A 13028-nucleotide genomic window follows, 5' to 3' on the forward strand; every position below is an offset into this window, starting at 1 on the left:
CAAACAGCCCTGCCACGGGTGAGGGGTAGCAGTGGTTATACTTCTGGCTCTGTCCGAGGTCCTGAACCGTGTAATCTGTACAGTGGGGTTTTCAGTGCTGGAATTGAGGCTGTGGGTGAAAAAGTTTGAAGGTGATGCAAAGCTGGGAAAGATTACAAGTATTACTGGAGATAATAACATTTAACAAGTGCTTTTTTTCCAAGGGGAAGAAAATCAATGCATACAAATGTAAAAACAAAATGAATGAAAGCCAATGTAGAAGTTCTTCTTGATGACTTCTACCTATTGCAAAAAATTATAAAGTGAAGTTAATTCAGAAGTGTCATGCTGTTCTTGGTTTTCTGTTGTTTTTTTTTTTTCAAAATCATGACAAATTATTTTCTGTAAGAAACCTGAAGTACTTGACCCTTTCTTTGCACTTCATAGTGATGAAGGATGGAGAGAGGCATCGCTATCATCATAAATTATGTGGCTTAGGCTGAAGAAGCTCACTTTAATTGACAGATGACTTGTTTCTCTTTGGAGTTGAAGTAACTTCAGGCTAGTCCTGGAAAAAGAGGAAAATAACCTTTTTTTTTTTTTTTTTTAGAAATAAGGAAGTCAAAAATTAGCATTTAATTATCGTGAAGGAGATTAAGACCTCACAAAGAGCTTTCTGGTAGGATTCATGATAATTAGTAACTCCACAGGGAAAACACCTGTCAGCAGTTGTTGTGGGTTTACTCTAGTAGCAGCTAAGCAGCACAAAGCTGCTTGCTTTTTACTCCATCTTCAGTGAGATGAAGGAACAGGAAAGGAAGAATGAAAGTTAAAAGCAAAACCAAAATCTTGTGGTTTGAAAGAATTGCTTAATTAGTGAAGGATAAGTGGAAGAAAAGAGAGAAAAAAGTGAGACAGAGGCAATGGCTCAGCACCCCCAACAGGTGACCAGGGCTTAGCCAGTACCTGAGCAAAAGATGACTAACCTCTCTACACACCTTATTTTCACTTATTGCTGATCATCTTGTTATATGGCATAAAATATTTTGGTTAGAGTCATCTGCATAGTTGTCTCCTCCCAGTCTCTTGTGCATTCCCTTCTCTTTTTGGTGGGAGTTTGAGCATGTAGAGTGAGAAACAAGGAGAACCTTGATGATGTGTCTATACATGTCTAAGATGATGATGTGTCCATAAATGTCAATATCTATAGATATCTAAGGTGCGGGAGGCAAAGGGATGAGGCCAGAGTCTTTTCAGTGGTGCATGGCAATAGGACAAGAGGGAACGATCACAACCTGAAGCATAGGAAGTTCCTCACAAATATGCGTAGGAACTTCTTCACAGTAAGGGTGACAGGGCACTGGAACAGGCTGCCCAGAGAGGTTCTGGAGTCATCTTCTCTGGAGACATTCAAGACCAGCCTGGACACCTACTTGTGCAACCTGGTCTAGGAAGCCTGCTTTGGCAGGGGAATTGGACTCAATGTTCTCTAGAGGTCCTTTCCATCCCCTACAATTCTGTGATTCTGTGATGTGCAAACCCTGTTCAGCTGCATTTGTTGTGCTTTAACCCCAGTAGGTAGCTAGGTACCACAGTCACTATATCACTCCCTTTCCTCAACAGAAGAACAAAATATAATGGAAATAAGTTCTGGGTTGAGCTAACGGCAGGATTACAATTTCTGTCAGAGGTAAAACACGTTTAGTGAAGGGGACGTTAATATAATTTATTTCTAGCTGATAACAGTAAGAGCAATGAGAACTAAAAATGCCTTCCTACCCTTTTTCTACTTCCTCCTCCTGAACTGCACAGTGTAATGGGGCTGTGGTTAATCCATTATGATTTGTCTTTGCTGAGCCTTCATCTTTACTCTCTCCCCTTGCTCTAGCATGGGGCCCTTCTTACAGGATGCTGTCCTTCCTAAACTGATTCTGTGTGGGCTTCCCACAGGCTGCAGTGCTGCCCAAGAGTCTGCTACTTTGTTGGCTGCGATGTGGGTGTATGTTCCAACATGGGGTACCATGAACTGCAGGGGGATGCTGTGCTAAACCATTGGCCTCCTGGGACTTCTGCTTTGTGCCAATTGTATGTCCTGGCCTTCTGCATTAACTTTGGTGTCTGCAGGGCTATCTCTTTCATTTTCTCACTCCCCTCTTCCAGTTTCTGTTGTGCAACATCTCTCCCCTTTCTTAACCATGATCACCCAGGGATGCACCAGCTGTCACTTTGGCCAGCAGTGAGTCCCTTTTGAAGCTGGCTGGAGCTAATTGTTATCTGATATGGGACAGCTGCTGAGCTGCCCCTTTGCTTACAGGTGCCACCTCTGCAGCTCCCCACTGTCAAAGCCTTGCTACATAATTCAAGTTACAATATTCAGCTACCGTTGGTGTGTTAGCAGCATTGTTTTGGTTCCAAATCTAAAATGCAGCACCATGTGAGCTTCTGTGAGAATTTACTTCATCCTGACTACACCCACTACAGGAATGAAGTGGAATTTGAATATTCCTGTGCTGGACAAGGGAATGGTGAAATGAACTTTTTTGTTCATTCTCAAACAGTGTTTTTAATGATTCCTGAATACTTTCCAATAGTGATCTTTTAGATTGCCTGCACCATTGAAGTTTGGAAAAGTTTTGTTGAAGTTGCTAAACACGTTGTCCACATTGATCCATTTGTACCAAGCAGCTTATGTTTGTTGTGTATAAGCATTTTTGGCAGGCATTACTAAGTATACACTGGGGTGTTAGTTATAGTCAAGAGTATGTGAATTGATTCAAGTAATTGTCTTGCCTTAATAAGACCATACATTCTTATTCATTTTGTGTAGTATTGTAGTTTTTATTAGGCTAATTTCCATATAGATCTGGTTTTTTGCCTAAATTTGCTGTGTTTGCTGATCCAGATGGTGAGCAAATGAAAAGCTTGGTATGTCTCTACTTGGAAGCATAATCAGAAACATGGCATGCCACCAGGAAAACGATAAACACCAGATTAGAAAAAACATACTCCTGTAATGTATAAACACAGTTGCTTCTTTCCCTGTGGTTGAATTTTACCTTAGTATTTGGAGGGGAATTCTTCAGACTAATTCAGTATTTCTGCTCAAAGTAATATTTTTGTGTAAAGATGCCTTCCAGTTGGTTGTCAGTGTGTACAGATGTGTTATTACTTAGACACAGGATTTTACGTTTGCCTTCATTAAATTGGATAACATTCCTCTTCTCACCAGGCCAAAGAAATGGGACGCCTTTCTGACAGTCATCTAATGTATAACTCTTCTCCGAATGTTGTGTTCTCTGTAAACTAGCTTGAAGGTGGACTCTGTCCTGTCATTCACAGCGCTGACTCCAGCAGTCTAGTCAGTGTTCAGTCCACATTTATCTTGCTTTGTACTTGACCACTTTGCATAAGGATGTTATAACTGAGAGTCCCAAAGCCTTACTGATATTGAGATAGTATCCATTGCTCTCCTGTTACCTGCCAAGCCAGTCATTTCAATGCTACCAATTGGTCAAGTGTTATTTCCTCTTCTTAAATCCAAGCTAACAGCTCTGTCACTTTCTTGCCCTTTCTGTGTTAATTTCCAAGGTTATTTGCTCCATCACCTTTCCAGGTGATGAGACTGATAAATCTGAAGTTTCCTAGGTCCTCTGTCTTTCCCTTAGTGAAAACGAGGAATGTTTGTTTTCTTCTTTTCATTATACTATGCCAATTGCTATGACCCTTCAGAAAATTGTTTACAATGGTGTTGCAGTATCATCAGCTAGGTTCCTCAGCATTTGCAATGACATGCATGCAATTTTAATTTTTTCTAGCCTGATCTTTCTCTACTGAGGTTATGTTGTCCTTACTCAGGCTTTTCCTGTGGACATCTGATTGCTGAAGACTAATCTTACTGTTAGCAATGGAGGTGACCAAAGTTCTTTGCGACTTGGATCTTTACCTTGTTTGGCACTGAACTTATGTTTTTCTTACTCTTCCTTCTGCTACTTGTTCTCTGTGTCTTTCATATCTTGTGCCAGAATCATCTCTGTGTGGGCTTTGTGTTTATAAAACCATCCCTGAACACTCAGACTTTGTCCTTGTATTCCTCCTGAATGACTTGACGCTGCTTCCATCTCTTGCATGGTTCCTTTTGTCAGAGGGCTCTTTGTATATCGATGTATGCCTCCTGCCACCTTTCCTTGACTTCCTGCATGTATTAACAAACTGTTAATGAGCTTGAAAGTGATCCTTGAAAATGAATTGTCCTGCACCCCTTTCTCTGGGGGAGTGTACTCATAAGATTCTTCAGAGCAAGTCTCTGAATAGGCCAGAGTCTGTTCTTTTGGTGTTTAGGATTGTGATTCTGATTTTTTTTGCCTTGTTCCCTTGTCTCACAATATTGAACAAAATGGTCTCGTTGCTGCAGCCACAGATACATCCAACTGGTTCTTTCTTGTTTATATGCCAAGTCCAGCAGAGTGCTTTCCCTAATTGACTCCTCAATCATCTGCATCATGCATCCATGCAATCCAGAAACTTTGTGCTTTGCTTGTGCCTTGCTCTGTTGCCCTTCCAGCAGATGGTTAATATCCCCTATAAAGATCAAGGCCTGTGAATGTGAGGTCTCTTGTAGTCCTCATCAACTTCTTGTGTAGATTGTGAGTAGCCAACACCCGATGTTGTATTGGTCTGCCCTAAGTCTAACCCTTAAACTCTGATCTGGCTCCTTTTCAGCTGTTTCATCTTCTGTCTAGATCATGAAAAGGACATTATGCTGAATTATGCAGCAACTGTGATAGATGTTGCGGTGAAGTTTTAATGTGGAAAGATAAAGAAAAACCATGAAGCTACACAATAGAAATATGAAAATTACTGTGTTAACAACTTTCTTGAAGTATCATTTATACATCACAGAAACTAAAAGAAGAGAGTAATGAAGTAATTGCCTTTTGTGTGTAGTCATTTTGTGTTGATGCAGCTTGGTTTCTCAAAATAATCTCTTCCTCATCTCTCACACTATTTCAGTTCTGTAGTGGTAACTTAGGAGTAGTGATGCTTCTGTGTGTTACTTAGGTCTCTGTAAAGATGAGTCTTTGGAAAAACCTCTTGACAGCCAGATACTTGTTTAAAAAAAAAAAAAGTCATCTTGGCTTCTTACAAGTCTAGTACCATTCTGAAAGCTTGCAAGGTAGAACTTAAGGTAGATAGTTCACCATGGTTGAATTTTAACTGTTTTGTATCAGTTTGTCTTATTGTATTGCCACTTTCTTTTTAGCTAATGTGATATTCTATCTTATAGTGGTAGCCTATGGGAAATAATTATTTTGCAATTTGTAGATTTTTTGTGACAGTGCAAAGAGCTGCCAAACAGCACTAGTTTTTATGTGGTTTCTGCACATAAATACAAATATTGATCTTGCACTGTTACTGAATATGGGAGTAGATGAGAAATCTGGTGGAAGAAACATCAGGTCATTACTTTTCAAGCAGTGCCTTGTATGTCAGTACTCATATTTCGTTGTCCTTGTGTAAAACCTGTTGGTAGATTTACAGTTTTTTTAGGTAACTTCATATTGTGATGACAGATCCTGAGACATCAAAGTGACTAAGTGACTCTTAATGCTGTAGTGATAGTAACTTGCAGTTGCAGACTACTTGAGAGTTTCAAGTTGGGATTTCACCTTGGGTTGTTCAGAAACAAATGTTACTTATTATACAGCCAAATCAACCACCAGAGGCAACAATTCACAAGTATTGTTTGATGTATTCAATTTGATTGTTTCACTTCGGTGTCACTGATTGCTGCCTCTTAAGAACATCTCTATTAGTCCTTGAATGCTTAAACCAACTGCCTACATGCCTATGGAAACAAAATAATAGCATGTCTAACTGCAGCTTGACAAATGGGCCTCTCCTGTCAAACGTATACCCCTTCCCTAAGATGATTATTGAATTGAAGCCATCAAGTTTACACAAATACACTGATTCAAAATCAGTTCATAGGTTTTAAGAATTTTAGCATCTAGTAGGAAGTAGGTTTCTGAATTCACAATTTTTTCCCTCCAAATTAAGATTTTTATCAGCAGTAGAATGACTTGGTCTTGTGTTGCACTTGTTACTGTGACCTTTGGTAAGAAATTTCAGACGTGAGTACAAGTTTAAGGGCCAACAGAACTTTAATGTAACTTGTGTTGCTCTTGTCTTGACTCAGCAGGAGGTACAGTTTTTTTTTTTTTTCCATTAAGCAGTCTTTCAGTGCAACATAAAACCTAGAAGAACTTAGGCAGATGTGAACACATACAAGGTTAACCTATACTGACTAATTCAGTAACAACACTGGCTGCTCAACACAAAACAAAACTTTTCTTCCTTCTCAAATTTAATGTCATGAATTGCAAATGAGGGCTGTTCAGCCTTAGGGGAAGCGTTCTGTTTGCATTTCCTCAGATCTTCCAAACAGTAAAAGCAACGCTTTTGGGGTGATTGAGGAGCATCCCACTTGCAGTGCAGCAAATATTGCAACTGCTAGCTAGTGCTACTTCTAATCAGAAAAGAAATGAGTGAAGCATGCTGTTATTGCCATCTGCTAAAGATACTGGAAAGCTGAATAGAAGTTAAAATTATGTTGTTTAAAATCTGTTTTAAATTGCCCAGCAATCGTTGGTTTTCTTTTTTTTTGTGACTGTTGTTAAACAGTTAAGAATCCAATGTTTTCTGTCTGTCATGGCTTTATGATTTTTGGTTATCGGTATTCCGCATCATAACATCATGTAGTGCACTGGGAGTTAAGGTGTTAATGCTCTGGGCACCTGTCCGGAAGAGAAGAACAACTACATACCCCAGAGGGCCTTGTGGTCAGAGATGGTGCATTCCAATACTGTATATAGTAAATTAGTTTGTTTCTCCTCAGATCGTTGCCACTGTCTTTAATTATTTCAGAGTCCCTTGTTTCCCTTTTCCAGAGACATGGATTTCGCAAAATCTCTCTGCCCTGCTAGTCACGGAACAGGGCTGAACCAGCCCGTAAACCATTGACACTCTTTGCTTTTATTTTCAGTGATTTTTCTGAGAAGGCTGTAATAAAACCCTGTGCTCATCTGTTAGGTCCTCTTGACTGAAGTAACTTATTGTCAAGGTCTCCTCATGTTCTGTACTCAATTGATTTCCTTTGGGTGCCAATTCAAAATTATGAATTCAGCCTCAAATAAAAAGGCTTGAAACTGTTTGCAGAAAACTTGCCTAAAATTTGCTGACAATTGAAAGTTGGTTTATTGAACTGAATAATATCAACATCTGACTTGAAAGTTAAGAGCTTCTGTCACTGGAATTAAATTGTTAGCATAGAGTTTCAGGACCTTTACAACTGTTGTTTGTTGTCAAACTGTTGACAACAACTGACAGTTTATAGTAATTTACAGTTGTTAGCTAAAACAAGTTGATAATTTAGTGAGAAAATCAAGCCTTATCAGGTGTTGTTAATCTTCAGGCAGTAGAAGAGATGGGCTTGTAATTAAGTTGTGGTTTTAAACAGGAAATGACTCAATCTTCCCAACATTATTTTTCTTGAGTAGACCTACCCATATATTATCTTCACTATCTGAATATTAAAATCTTATGATGTAACGGTATTTAACGGTAAACCTGTGGAAATCAATGTTCTTTTTTCATTCATACATTGTAAACAGATGTTTGTTTGGAACTACTTATAGAGTTGGTTTCCTGTTTGTTTTCGTGATTAATTGCTTACTAGTTCTGAACTTTCTTTTGGAAATGAATCTTAGGATTAAAAATAAGCTTTAATTTTTGGGGTTTTTGTTAAATAAGCAGCATTTCCCAGGGGTTGGTGCTGGATCCAATCTTGTTCAACATCTTCATTAACCACCTGGATAAATGGGTGGAGTCCACCCTCAGAAGTTTGCTGATGATACAAAGCTGGGAGGAGTGGCAGACATGCCAGAAAGCTGTACTACCACTCAACAAGACCTGGACAGATGGGAGACTTGAGCAGGGATGAACCTTATGAGGTTTAACTACAGCATGTGTAGAGTCTTGCACCTGGGGAGAAATAACCATACAGGTTAGGGGATGACCTGCTGAGAGGAGTTGTGTGGAGAAGGACCTGGGTGTTCTGGTGGACAGCAGGTTGGCCATGTACATGAAGTGTGCCCTTGTGTCCAAGAAGGCCAGTGGTATCCTGGAATGCATTAAAAAGATTGTGGCCAGCAGGTTGAGGCAGGTGATCCTCCTCCTCTGCTTTGCCATGATGAGGCCACAGATTACTGTGTCCAGTTCTGGCTCCCCAGTTCAAAAAAGACAGGGATCTCCTAGGAGTCCAGCATAGGGCCACGAAGATGATAAATGGCCTGGAGCATCTCCCACATTAGGAAAGACTGAGTAACCTGCATCTGTTTAGCCTGGGGAAAGGAAGACTGAGAGGGGATGTAAATATCTAAAACGGAGGTGGGAGGTGAATGTGTAGTGGCAGGACAATGGGCAATGACCTAGAACTTGAATATAGGAAGTTCTGTACTAACATGTGGAAGAACTTCTATATGATAAGGGTGATGGAGCACTGGAACAGATTGCCCAGAGAGATTGTGGTGTCTCCTATGGAGATACTCAAGACCCGACTGGATGCATAGCTGTGACACCTGTTATAGGATACCTACTTTGACGGGGGGGTTGGACTTGATGATCTTTTGAGGTCCTTTCCAATCCCTGCAATTCTGGGATTCTGTGTTGTACAAGTCTACAGAAAAATGCTTACCAAAATATGAGTATTATTCTGTGAAATATTTGCAAGCTAGAAAGGAGAAAATGTTTGCAGACTGGAATAAGTTTGAAGAGTTTGTAAGGATTTTGGCAGGCAGGATTCAACTTCAAATGTCTTGACAAGAGGGGTTAGTGTTTTGTTTTTGTTTTTTTTTTTTTTAAAAAAAGAAACTCCCTTATAAAGTCGTCTCTGGTAAGTGAAAATTGGATAATTGTGCTGCACTGTCCTGTACTAAAAGGCATAACAGCAGAGCTAGGTAAAGAATAAAGCAAGCTTAGTTTGCAGGAAAATATTATCAAGCTTTTGTCGGCTGGCAAGGTAAAACCTGGCATACAGGTAGGTGTGATATTGGGGGGCATATGAAGCAATTTTTCCTCTGCTCAACAGTGAATAATAAAATAAGTACTGCTTCAGTTTTGGTCAATGTGGTTTGCATTTGATAGGAAGAGACAGAAATCCCAATGGGCTCTCCACCTGAATCGAGGATGAGAATTTTATAAAATGGTGTTTGGACCAGAGTAGAAGATCGAGTGGCTACAGAATGGAAGGGACTGCAGTGTTGTTCTTCTTGTTTGGCAACAGAATAAGAATTGATTGCGTTAAACTGTAATAAGGAATTAAAACTTGTCCAGTGTAAGAATAATAGAATAGTGAAACAGACTATGGAAGGTGATTATAGAGATTCAGACATGAGAAATTGTGTGAATTTTTACCATTTCTCCCCTTCTTTTCTTAAATAGATTGGACAGATGTTTGATGTATTTTCCTTTACAGTTGAATTGATCTTAGAAGGTCATCTATGTTATCTTTATAAACTTTAATTTGCTGTGATTTCTTTGATCACTGAAATGCTTCTTTGAACTCCAGGATAATGGTTGTTCCTTTTAATATTCAAGACTTAAAATTTACAAGAAAAGTGATGCAGTATTGGTTCTTGTAGGAAGTGTCATAAGAACATGTCTCTGTCTTCCTAATTGTAGTGTTACTAGATGAGATTTCTTCAGGGCAACTTTTTGCAGGGATTATTTGATTATTTTTTTCTGGCTGGTCAGCATTGATAAAACTTTAGTTTCTAGCCTTTGATTGCTGGATCATGGGACTTGTATCCTCTTCAGATGTGAATGCTGAGAAAGTTGTAAGCAATGTGTTTCTAGTCCATCAACATTTTTATTTAGAACAAAGTTGTTCAGATAAAATACTAGATTGCTTCAGTTCTCAGTCTCTTTCCAGTTTGGTGTCTGTGATTTTCAGCTTCCGTACTTCTATTTTTCTAACTAATCGGAGCTGTAAACCATTTGAGTAACGTTTGAGTGGCACAGAGGAATGTTAGCAGCTTTCCAGTCTAGAATGAGCTGTATGCTATGTGGGTAACATTAGCTTGTTTTTGCAGAGGACTTGTAGTCTGAACAGAGTAGAGAAATGTAGAGTAAGTTAAAATGCATATGTCTCAAGCAGAATAACCTTGCTTATGATATATGTATGTTGTCTTTTATTCTTAGTGTATCATCTTTGTGTATTTTTTAATTGTGATTTTTATAAACTGGATAATAAACTGGAGAAAAAGAATGCGATAGGAATGAGGTGTGGGCAGAAGAGGATTAGAGGAGCATGGGGTTAGCTGGAGCTGTAGTGTGAAGGAATGGAAATTAAAAGTCTGTAAGTTGAGGATGGAAGAAGAACACTTAGAAGTTTGAAAACGTGCATGTTCAAAAGTTGCAGTTTCTTCCATCACCTGAATTCTCTGCCAAATGATGTTTTTTTTTTTAAAGCTATCTTTTTGTATTGGAAGGCTGAGTAAAGACTTCACAAAATGTCTTCTCCCTTCTAGCACTAGTGTGATGTTAATGGACTTGTACTATAAACAAGTAGGGTAAAAATACAAAATGGAGATGCCTGTTTTTAAAAGTAAAAATCTTTGATCCAGTAGGAAAGCATTGTGTCAGTGACCTCTGATCTGTACTCTGAAATTCTGACTTCACTGGTTCTCCACCTTAGGAAAAGAGTTTTAAAGGACTTATGACTATTTTTTTCTCTAATGTTGCTGATTACTTTGAAGTGAGGGAGGAATTTTAATTATTTTATTCTCATGGTGTTTTTTTACTCTTTTTTTCAGGAGTAAGAAACTTTTTAGCAAGAAAAAATTGAAAAGGAAACAGAAGACTAAATTTAAAGTAAAAACACGCAACAAGGTACGTCTGTAACTAACTTAAAAAAATTCTGACTGAAAAAATGAAATAATTTCAATTGAGAGTTGTGAGAAAAAGCATTCAAATAGCAGTTTTCTTTTGTTGTTGTTTTGAGTATATAACAGTCCAGCAATTTTTGTCTGTGTACTGCTTTCTTTATGTCACTGTTAGTAATGTTAACCTTTTTATTTTATGCTGAACATTAGTAGCAAACATAATTGGATACAAGCGATGTTTTTATGCCTTCAATTCCTGGAGTATAAATGTAGCTAAAACAGTATTGATTTATAGTTAAATTTGAAAAGATGCACATCTAGCCAAAAACTGGAGACTATTGCTGCAGTGCCAACCGTGTTGGTTAAAAGAGAAAGGGAGCATTCTATGTCTAAGGAATTTAATAGTTATCCTTGAAAATTCCTCCATAGTGAAATAGAAACTTAACAGTTTCTAAAATCTAGGTGAAAGTGACAGTATTTTAAATTACTGCTTTGAGGTAATCTTTCTCTATTACAGACCTATTATTTCTCTGTTCAAAATAGATTTTTTGGTGGAATTTTCACAAAGGTTTACTCTAGGCCTGGAAGATTCTTCCTAGGTTTTGGTTAAAATCAGTTAAGAGAAGCTAATCTGCAGAGTGGTTTTGCAGGACAGTACCACTGAAGTAACCAGTGAAAACACTTTCTAGTCAGTTAAATGTCCCTATAATAAGCTGTAGGTTCCTTTGGCTGTCTTATCCTTATTTGCCATATGTCCTGTAGCTACTCTATCTCAAGACAAATGACTTAGGGAGGGTGAAGCAAGCCTTCTTAATCTGTTAATTTAGTATTGCATTTTTGGATACTTACTGGATTGTTCTGCTTATCTCAAGTAATGCAGCTTCAGAGTAGAGCATAGAAGAGACTTATCTTCAAAACTTCTATTTTCAGTGGTAGACAGTTAAGTACTTCTAGTCCAAACAAAATTTTAAATTTTCAGTCATTGAAAAATTAAAGGTTTTAGTTGTTTTCTTCATCCTTTTTATTAGACCCACTTCAACACAGAAAACCAAATTAGAAGTTAGAGCAAACAGTGCAAGATGTTGTTCATATGTTCTGTCTTGTAACAGAAACTTGTGCTTTTAAAATGTTAGCTCTTCATTTTTAATTACAGTTACTATACGAAGGGAAACTTTCTGCATAGTTGTGCCCTAGTTGAACTACTAATTAGGAAGCTAAATCTAGAATTGCTGTTCCCCACAAGCTTCATAGTTCAATATATTTCTTGGATTCATTTGCCTTGGATAAATGGATTTATCCTTTCTAAATGGACAGAGAAGACATGAATGTATTAATGCCTGGCTCTTGTCAGTAGTTATAAATATGGCACTAAATGATCATCTTGCACATCATATCTAGGAAGGGTTGTTTCCAAGATTTTTCTTGGATTTAAAACAGCTTCTTTGTGAAATGCTAGGTGGGATTTTTCCACTCATGGAAAGTCATAATGGGTTTTTTCCATGCTTTGTTCTGTATGCCTCTATTCTGTGCCATCTTTAAGATGGATAAAACAGTTGTATTTGTGCTTAGATACAGAGGTGTAGAAAAGCACTCCAGCTTATTCCTGCTTGACAGCAGGAGTGAACTTCACTTAGGGACAAAATGTGGTGGTGGTGTTTTGTTTTCTTTCATCCCCATCATGCTTTTCAGTGTATCCCCATCATGCTTTTCAGTGTATCCCCATCATGCTTTTCAGTGCAGAATAAACCTTATGGTCATTTCTGCATGGGAATGTCTGACAGCAGACATGTTTTAGGAAAACCTGGGTTTCCATTTAAAGTCTCATAACGGAGCAGATTGTTCTGTATTGATGAGCTTTTCATTCTGAAGAAGAGAAATAGAGATCAGTTTATTTTATATTAACTAGAGTTTTTAAATACAGATGGCAGCTTTCTCTTATTGTGCTACTAAAGGATGGGGGGGCTTAAAATAAGAATAAGCTGAAGGAACCCTACAAACTTTTATCTATACACTGCACTTACTGAAAATGGCAATTGAGTAATGTCAGCGGTTTATGGGCTGGTTCGGCCCAATTCCGTGACGAGTGGGGCAGAGGGATTCGCAGATCCG

General features: G+C 38.4%; 1 protein-coding gene across 14 annotated transcripts in view; it reads left to right on the forward strand.

The window, feature by feature from the left end:
* The window catches only part of MYCBP2 (MYC binding protein 2), a 202017-nt gene that overhangs the window by 14253 nt on the left and 174736 nt on the right, over positions 1–13028 (forward strand). For all 14 annotated transcript variants that reach the window (XM_090130532.1, XM_090130523.1, XM_090130483.1 and 11 more), the window contains exon 2: positions 10851–10926. In XM_090130532.1, coding sequence (XP_089986658.1) covers positions 10851–10926 — 76 coding nt within the window. The remainder of the gene's footprint in view (positions 1–10850; positions 10927–13028) is intronic.

Source organism: Phasianus colchicus, chromosome 1, assembly GCF_987193195.1.
Source record: "Phasianus colchicus chromosome 1, bPhaCol1.hap1.1, whole genome shotgun sequence".
Classification (NCBI taxonomy): domain Eukaryota; kingdom Metazoa; phylum Chordata; class Aves; order Galliformes; family Phasianidae; genus Phasianus; species Phasianus colchicus.